The following is a 9,331-nucleotide window of genomic DNA, read 5'->3' on the forward strand; positions in this document are numbered from 1 at the left end:
GTTTATGATTGGCATGCCCCGATCTTGTAGTTGCTTGGGTCCTAAGAGGGAATGTGTACTGACAAATCGGCATGAGCCCTCCTCCACATTGTCGAGCATGACCAGAGTCCTGCATGATCAACTTCACGAGTCAATAATCAGTACTATCTTATCAATTTCCTCAATATTGGTGTTGTCCTTTTCATCACACCTCTCATCAATGTTTTAATAACTTAATTTCAGCCAGACAGTTGCAGAAGGTCATCACAATCATAGAATAATCTTCATCTTTTGGTCCTCCAAACTAATTTCTAACTAAATGATAGCGCCTCTTACATCCTCTCGATTCATTGCATCACATCTTCCCTGTATATTTCCTAGATGATGGGGAAGCAGTAAGCAGTTCATATGAGTCCTACGATGAGGAGGAAGTGACCAGAGGGAAGTCGCCATCAGCGCAGCACCAGTGGCCGTCTGCAGAGGCGTCCATTGAGCTGATGAAGGACTCGCGGATCTGTGCTTTCCTGTGGAGGAAGAAGTGGCTGGGCCAGTGGGCCAAACAGCTCTGTGTTATCAAAGATCATCGCCTGCTGGTGGGTAAAAAAGAGTCGAAAGTTTTGTGTTCAGTTACACAGTTACAGTCATTGGCTCAAAGGGGTTTCATGAGGGGAAGGGTTTGCTGAATAGATCTGTGAAACAATTACATTTTTAAAATCAGATTGGTTGCTATATTTCAATAGTTAATGGTGAAGTCCTCAGCTCTATGGAGAATTGTATCATTCCTATCAGTATTACATTCAACCAAACAGAAAATCCCGTGTAAGCCAGATGCCCAGCACCAAATGGTGGACAATGTTAGCGACTAGCTGTTGGATACAGTGCAACAACGGGCAGCTGAAAGGTTTGAAACTGCTTGAGACAATAATACAGTGTAAAGACAAGTTAATGTAGGGCAATTTATCAAGTAAACACAAACATAACCCTAAGTGAATATTAATGTTGATTCTTTTCTGTAGGAAGGTTCAAGCTAAAACTATTTACTAGCAAGTTCACCATTATACTGATATTGGATTGGGTGATCAAATAAAAAAAGTAAATACAGTTTTAGCTTACAGCTACAGCTAGTTATTAATTTTAACTTTAAAATAAGATAACAGGCTCTCTTAAGCTGGATCGTGAACACATTTGTCTTCCTTTGTGTACACTAAAATGACTATTGGCGGTTTAAATAGGAGCTATGCTGTGCAGTTTCCTGGCTAAATTTAGCATAGTTTACATTCTGCTGTTTTGTTGTTACAATGAGCTTTGAAGTGGTGAGTGGATAAAAAAAAAAACCTGTATTTCTGAAGAAATTGTTGAAATAGTGGCAGACAAAAGTGTTTTGTCTTGCTATTTCATTTTGAGTGCTAGCAGTCTCCCCGGTTTGGCTTGTCACCTCCCAAGTGTAACTCCATAATTGGTTAATACTGGTTAATATTTATAGACCAAAAAGAAAATTGCCCTGAATATCGCAGTATGAAACCTCACGAGGATCAGGCTGGAAGAAATTCAACCATTGATTTAAAAGTTCAACTTTTGTCTTTTATATCATTTGGGGTTTATGAGCTCTATTTAAAACCGCCCTTGATTATATCAATGCAAAGGTTTCTTTTAGGATATAACCTCATGTTAGGAACCTTTCTCAGTGTTTTGCTTTATTCGTGGCAGTTTGTTGTCTACAATCAGCCTTTGCATAGTCACAAAGTAAAGTCAGGGTTACCTCCGCCTCTTTCAGTGCTATAAGAGCTCCAAGGAACAGACACCTCTGCTGGATGTGAGTCTGCTGGGCTGTACCGTGGTCTACAAGGAGAAGCAGCTGAAGAGAAAAGAGCACAAACTGAAGATCATTCCTGTGGGCGGGGAGGCCATTGTGCTGGGCCTACAAAGCAAGGAGCAGACAGAACTGTGGCTCAGGGTAAGTTACCCCCAAAACACCTTGTTTGTTTGGTTTAAATTCAAATGATTATTGTCATTTTTTTAAAGTTAAATCACTCTTCTCTTGTTTAAAAGGTGATTCATGAGATCAGTCCAAAACCAGCTGAAAACTGTGAATCCCAGCACTCTGTCTCAGACTCCCCGAGGCTCATTTGTACGAAGGTACATTTACATTTTCTTAAGTGAACATGGAGATCTACAGTATGATCAGACAACCTTTGGACCTATATATAGGACAGCTGAAGACAGACAGGAAACATTGCAAAGAGAGAGTGGGGGGATGACATGCCGCAAAGGGCCAAGGAAGGATACGAACCCACGGCTGCTGCAACGAGTGCTCTGTTCAAGGACCATGTGACAAAACCTCTAGGCTACTGTCGCCCCGGTGTGAGGAGTTTTTAGCCAAGTTTTCACCAAAAGTACCAGGAACTAATCCCAGTACCAGGAGCTTCTTTTAAAGGGTTCCTCCTATCACTTGTTGCATGTGTTTTCATTGAAATCGAAAACGTCTTATAAGAAATGGTTCATTCTGCACAAAAAATAATATTCATTGTGCAAGGAGCTTTTGAGGGGTAAAATCAAGTCGCTCTGACTTATTTTAGAACCTGGTCCCTGTGGTAGAAATCATTAAGTTCCACCAAAAGTTCTTTGGGAAAATGTCTTCAGGTGGAAACGCAGTTTAAGATTGGCTAAACCTTAACCACTGATATCCAGGGCACATGAAAATCTTTTGTTTTTTCTACCTTTGATATAGCTTTTACGTCTAATGAGAAGTTTTACTAAATGACTAAAATGTTGATTTTCATATTCAGGGAGATCTGAGTGAAAGATACTCAGTGGCTTCAGAGAGCGGCAGCAGCACTGACAGCCACGCTGAGATTCCCGAAATCAAAGATGGTGAGTCACTGAATCTGTTCTAAATCATTTCTGACAGCAAAAATGTAAAGAAAAACAAAGGAAAAAAACACATTTAGAGATATTTTTTCTTTTCATTTCGACAGTGAAGAAAAAGTATGGTGCAGGTTTGAAGTTCAGCAACCTCATGAACATTGGCAAGAAAAAACCATCGTCGTTAGAGAGCCCAGAGAAATGTGTGGACACCTCAGGTGAGCACAGATTGACCCTGCTGTGCCATAATCCACCAACACAGTTAAAATCATTCTTGTCATTTCTGTACTTGAAAGCTGAATGGTGTTTGTATAATGAGAAGGTGTCTGGTTAAGTAGTTACTTCCCACTAGACTAAACATGTCAATATTAACCAGTTTTAGCCTCTAGAAATGAAGTCATAATGAAGCTCCTTGAGCATTTTACATTTATCTTGTAGCTCCAACTAATAATAATCAACAGTGGTCAGGCCTAAAAAAATTACATTTATTTTTTACCATAGCATCCAATGAAATATAATCAATAATGCTTAGAAGAATTCCTGTTCAATTTGCTGGAGAAATGTCGTTTAATTCATCTTCTCTGTTCTCCATCAGGCTACCTCAACGTGTTGGTGAACAGCCAGTGGCGGACCTGCTGGTGTCTAATCAAGAACGGCCAGCTGTGGTTTTACCAGGACAAGGGCAAGAACAAAGTGAGCCAGCCGGCTGTGACTCTGGGAGGCTGCAGCGTCTTGCCCGACCCGAGCCCCGAGCACTTGTACTCCTTTAGGATCGACATGGACGGCACACAAATGGCAACACTAGAGGTAGATGAGCAATTTAATACAACAACGTCACTGCAAGAGGATTTAAATATGTCCTTAAACGTTTACCGTGTCACACAGTTTCACACTACCACGACTTTAAAACTTAAAGGTCACATATTATATTCAAAATCAATCTTTCATACATTTAAATAATGTTACACAAAAAGAAACACACATTGGATTGAAAGACATACAGTTGGACCCCTGTTGTTAATAATTTCGTGCAGCGTGTTTTCAATCCCTAGTTTCAGATAACCAATAAGAAATCTGAGCCGGCAAAATGTTTGGTAGAAAGAAAGTACCTCAGCATGTCTCAATAAGAAAAACAGTTTTAGGCTACCTAGACCATAACATGCCCTCATTTGGAAATAATTTTCTGCTGACATCAAACTAAGCCTATGTAATGTATGTGTGTGCACAGGGGTGGTCTGTGTGTTTGTGTGGTTATGAGTGTGTGTGTGTGTGTGTGTGTGTGTGTGTGATGGGTGTGGATGAACTGGGATTTCGGGGACTGATGCTACACCCTTTTTTCACTGGGCTTCCAGTACCACCCTGCTTCAGTGTGTTTGGTCAAAGCCAATGGAATTTCATGTTTAGTCTTCAGGCCTCCGTCTGACATGTATATGGTTGTCCTTTTTTTTTCATTTTTCACGAATGGAAACTTCTCTATTGTAGTATATTTGTTAACCTCATCAGTGAGGTCTGGCTCACTGATGAGGTTTAAAAAAAAAAACAGTCACCAGTCTATAGTTTTGTTTTCTCAATTGCAAGATAATCATCCTGTTATTAAGAGTAAATAACCTTTGTTATCTTGAGATGATGAGATAAATAATCAGTTTAAATGGGAAAAATCTGCTTTTGTTTTCCCGAGATAATGGAAAGATATTGAAAAAGGGCAAAGGGCGAGGGCCCGAAACGTTACATGTGATATTCCATTAAATTCTATTCAACTGGAGTAGCTTCTGGTGTGCAGACTCAGTACTTTTTCTATGTTTGGATGTTTTTGGTCCAGCACCCAGTACTTAAACTTTCCAATATGTGCGTGCCTTTTTGACATTTTTGTAAGATAATGAGAAAACAACTCAAATCTACTTCTTATAACAAGAAAATCAGCATTTCTATCTTGAGATAACAAGATAAATACATTGAGATATTGAGAAAAATCACCCAAAACTTATTACCCAGAGAAAATGGCCTGAAATAAATGTAAGGGTGCATGTATGTTTAGCGCTGCCTTACATGTCATATAATCCTTGTTTTATCTAAAGACATGTTAGATAAAACAATTAATCAAACATCTAAAGTTCTATGTGGAAAAGTCATTCTAAGTACTTAAAGTGGTTTTAATTCATTTGGTGGTGTCCACTGTGTCTTACTTTATTTTGGAACAGTTCTATTAAGTAGTGGATAGATATTTAATCAACTGCTGGGAAAATATGCTGGAGCAATCATCTTATAAATATAAAGTGATGGATGGCATGCAGCACAAACCCTCAGCTGCTTTTATACCAGTGATGTTGCAAGTGCATGGTATGTTGTAAATGCTCTTTCTTCCACTTGTGTCTTTACTTCCCTCTATCAGGCGAAGACGTCAGCTGACATGGGACACTGGCTTGGCCTCCTGCTGTCACAGACGGGGACCAAGACCGACCCCGAGGAGCTGGCGTACGACTACGTCAATGCTGAGAGGATCTCCAGCATCGTCAGTGCTGCCAAGACTTCCTTTTAGTAAGATCCTTATAACTTATTTCCACTGAAGGAGATGCTTGCTGTGTGAACTGTGTTGACATGAGACCTCTAAATGTGTTTCTTTAGCTTGATGCAGAGGAGATATTCAGAGTCAAACACCTACATCGAAACCCCACCCTCCATCTCTCACAACTCTGATGAGCTATATGATGACGTGGCATCGTTAGCCGATCCAGAGGTATGCTCCTGATTAATATATTTTTAAATTAGGACATTTTAGGGAGGTTTAATAAATGTTGATGATCCAAAGAATTGCATAACCTGGACTGATAGGTATCTCAAACTGTATTACTCTGTTGTGTGGTGTCTTTGCTATATAAAGCAGCCTCTCTGAATGTTTTATTGTTCTGTAACCAATTGTAGTCTCACTTTCTTTCTCACTTCTTCTGGCCACTCTCCATCTCATAACTTCCTCCTTTATTGTATCACAGGATGCAGAAGAGAGCGGCCTGCCTGACAGTGAGGACAACAACCTTCAGGAACAAAATAAAAGCTGCTCACAGGAAAACAAGGACTCAGAGCAGGACACTGAAACAAGGGTTTACCTGGACCTGATCCCTGTGCGCTCCTTCCTCCACACGTCCTGTGCAAATAAACCTTCGCCTACCAAAGAAACGTCTGCACCTTCTCCGGTCACAGAAGAAGAACAAAAGGAGCAATCATCTCAACATAAAGAGGTAGTAAGAAGGGTTTTAAATGGGAAAATGTTATTTCATTGCAGTACTTTTACACTTTTGTTATCCTTTATTCCAGGTAACGTCTTCAGACAGTACTGAGCCAGAGTCAATGCCAGAGTTAAATGGAACAAGTTCAGCGACCAGCAAACCAGAACAAGAGCTCCCCCTGATTCCAAATCTCCCACAGCCACAAACTCAACCTGTCAGGATCTCGTCCCAAAGTCAGGAGACCCCCAAAAGGACCCTGGGGATCCCACAGGTCTTCAACTCCTCCTCCTCCTCCTCCTCTGGGATGCAAATCCATAATAAAACTCCAGTGGTTCAGACTGGTTCCGGGTTCCCTCAGAGTCCTCAACCACTTCGGCCCAAATCACATACTATTGGTGAGGACAAACAAACAACAATAACATCTGGGAAACTAGATTTGCAGGGTCCTGTTTAGAAAAAAAAAAAAAAAGATTTTACTGACTGAGATTTACTGCTTCCTTACATATATGTAGTTTTACACTCTTATGGCTCCCTCTAGTGGTCATTGCATCATCTGCACACTCAAAGGCACATCTTGAAATTGTAGTTACAATGAAGATTACACAAAAAAAATATATTTTTTAAAATAAAAACAACATCTTTTTAGTTCATCTCGGCAGTCTGGGAAGATAAAATATTGAAGTTCAAGTGAGATGTTTTTGGTCCGTTATTAAACAGATTGAAATTAATACTGATGCCTCTATATGACCTACAAAAAGACTGTCAGAAAAAAAAGGTGTATTATTTCTTCACTTTTGTTTTTATTGACTGTAAATGCTGCTACTGAGTTGGTGTCAGGCAAGGAAGTCCGCCTTTATCAAAAAACACTACTTTGTCCTGTACAGTACATGATTAGCAAAGAGCTAAATGGTACTGTTTTGCCAAAATTGCCAAAGCCCAAGGCAAAGTTCCCCACATGTGCTTTGAATGGCAGTATTTTTGTGTCTGAGATTATTCCCTTTAATACTCTATATTCAGGGTGTACTGGTGCATTCGAAGTCAAACTGGGCAAGAACCGCACTGAGGCAGACTTGCGCCGTTACATCGATGACCGCGACCGCCTGGAGAAAGAGAGGGAGGAGGTGAAGAGCAGTCTGGCCAACCTGAAGAAGCAAAGGAGGGAAACCAAAGACGAGCTCACCGCCTGCCAAGGTTTGTCTGCACTTCATGATAAACAAGACTGCTTTGACAACAAGGTTGAGGCTGATGATTGACAGCTGTCAGTTCTCCTCAGATCCCAAGAAGCAGGCCTCATTAGAAGCCTGTCTGAAGCAGAGAGAAGAGGCGTGTCGGGAGGCGGAGCATCGTCGAGTAGAGGTGGAGCTACGGTTGATGGAGGTTAAAGAATGTTTGAAGAAGGTGGAGTCAGGGCCGTTCACACTGGGAACCACGCTGGACAGCAGCCTGCAGGACACGCCTACAGTGAGTGTCACGGTTAATTGATGGTAATATTTCTGAAACAAGCTGTTCAGTCAGTAGTCAAAGCTGTGGCTGGCTTCTCGCTTTACCGCTCTACCTTTACCCTTTTAGCCTAAAGCAGCAACCCTGCCTGCTTCTCAAACATCAGCAGCAGCAGCAGCATCAGCAGCAGCAGCAGCAGCAGCAGCAGCAGCATCACATCCCCCAAACAGTCACATCAGTGCAGACTCCACCTCCCCCGTCAACTCTGCATCAGCGCTCAAGAACAGACCGGCCTCCATCATGGCCACCAAAGGCAAAGTCCTACAGAAAGCAATGGTGAGACTGTAGATTTCTCTAGTTGCAATTCCCAGTGGCTCTTTGAGTTGGTACCAGAGGTGGCAATAGTACATAGACTCTTTACACAAGTACAGGCACAGATACTTACTGAATAAAGTAGGAATATTGACACAACCCCTAACTGAAGTCAAATTGTAAAATCAGGCTCTGAAATCGCAGTTTTAAAAAAGTAGCCCTCTGAGGGACTTTCCTATTAACTGTGTCTGCTCAAAGCTGACTTGACTTCCCATCATATTTTGGATTTTTTTTTTTATACTTCAAATCTAATAAATAAATATTGAGAAAAGTTATGAACAATAACTGCTAATCAATGTGCAAGAAATAATAGAATGGTATCTGAATTTGTTCATCAGTGGTCATTTTAGGTTAAAATCAGTCTTAGTGATGGGAACGGTCTCTGAAGATGCAAAATAAGTAGAAGTAATTACCTTCAGAGTTGAAAGTTAAGATTTTTGTGGATTTAAGTAGGCAGAAAATTCCGGGAAAATAAATTCACTACAAAGCACATGAATGTAAAACCCCTCTAAAGTATTAGCCAAGTGTCTTCCTTTCCCGCCTTCGCTTGGCACCTTAAAGATTGTACAGTAAAGGCTTTCTACTGTCACTTCACCTCAGTTTCATTATGTTTTTTCTGTTTAAACAGGAGTGGGAGAAGAAAACCACCACCTAGAGGAAACCCGAACGCCTTTTGACCTCTGAAGTCCACAAGTTTCTCTTTAGGTCTGGTTGACCTTCCACAATTGCCGCGTTTAAGGACCAGTCAGTAAAATTCTCTGACTTTCATCACCTTAATCACCTTCTTGCCCAGACTACAAACAGCCAATCAGAGTGAAGCTCGAGCCGCCTTCTAAAATATTACTGGATAATCTTTGTTTCAATGACTTTTCAACTTGTTTTCTGCATTTGCTTAAGAGAGGATGTTGATGAAGTAGCATTTTGGCCAGTTTGACAATTCTTTCTGATAATGAAGCACAAAACGCCAAGTATCTGATAACCACTGAAGTTTAAGACACAAAACCACCCCTCGACAAAATAGGCCAATTTGTGCACCATAGATTGTAGCTTGGTTTATATATGCTGGTAGCCAAGATGTAAATATATTTCCACCATTATTCAGCCCGTTGGCTTGTATTGCTAGCTAAACATGCACTTTTTATTCAAATAAAAATGTAATGACAACATAACAGGCTTGACGTTTGTTAATGGAAGTCTCCTTTTGCCTTTAACCTGAAATACTTTTGTCTGACTCGTGCATTTGTAAAGCGTTCAGGAGTAGTAGTAACTAAGCAGAGGCCACTGGAGGCCCGCAGCATTAAAATTCAACAGGGTCATTAAAGTTCAATGAGTCACTACTTGCAAATGAATTGATAAAGAATTCATGAAGTGGAATCATTTGGTAATTGAGTGTTCGTCTGGGTAATCTTTTTGAATAATTAAAAGGTTTGAAATTGACTTTTTGCAACTCATTTTAA

General features: G+C 40.6%; 1 protein-coding gene across 3 annotated transcripts in view; it reads left to right on the forward strand.

Annotated features, from left to right (window-relative positions):
- afap1l2 (actin filament associated protein 1-like 2) overlaps positions 1-9,043 on the forward strand; it is a 40,149-nt gene extending 31,106 nt beyond the window's left edge. For 2 of the 3 annotated variants that reach the window (XM_065949605.1, XM_020651196.3), the window contains 14 exons: positions 361-572; positions 1,754-1,933; positions 2,029-2,115; positions 2,766-2,850; positions 2,955-3,059; positions 3,437-3,648; positions 5,231-5,376; positions 5,464-5,575; positions 5,829-6,074; positions 6,151-6,457; positions 7,080-7,253; positions 7,336-7,523; positions 7,632-7,838; positions 8,503-9,043. In XM_065949605.1, coding sequence (XP_065805677.1) covers positions 361-572; positions 1,754-1,933; positions 2,029-2,115; positions 2,766-2,850; positions 2,955-3,059; positions 3,437-3,648; positions 5,231-5,376; positions 5,464-5,575; positions 5,829-6,074; positions 6,151-6,457; positions 7,080-7,253; positions 7,336-7,523; positions 7,632-7,838; positions 8,503-8,529 — 2,288 coding nt within the window. In that variant the 3' untranslated portion in view covers positions 8,530-9,043. The remainder of the gene's footprint in view (positions 1-360; positions 573-1,753; positions 1,934-2,028; positions 2,116-2,765; positions 2,851-2,954; positions 3,060-3,436; positions 3,649-5,230; positions 5,377-5,463; positions 5,576-5,828; positions 6,075-6,150; positions 6,458-7,079; positions 7,254-7,335; positions 7,524-7,631; positions 7,839-8,502) is intronic. The other variant, XM_065949606.1, reaches the window with a different exon arrangement.
- Positions 9,044-9,331: the final 288 nt, after the last annotated feature.

Source organism: Labrus bergylta, chromosome 21 (genome assembly GCF_963930695.1).
Source record: "Labrus bergylta chromosome 21, fLabBer1.1, whole genome shotgun sequence".
In the NCBI taxonomy this organism is placed as follows: Eukaryota; Metazoa; Chordata; class Actinopteri; order Labriformes; family Labridae; genus Labrus; species Labrus bergylta.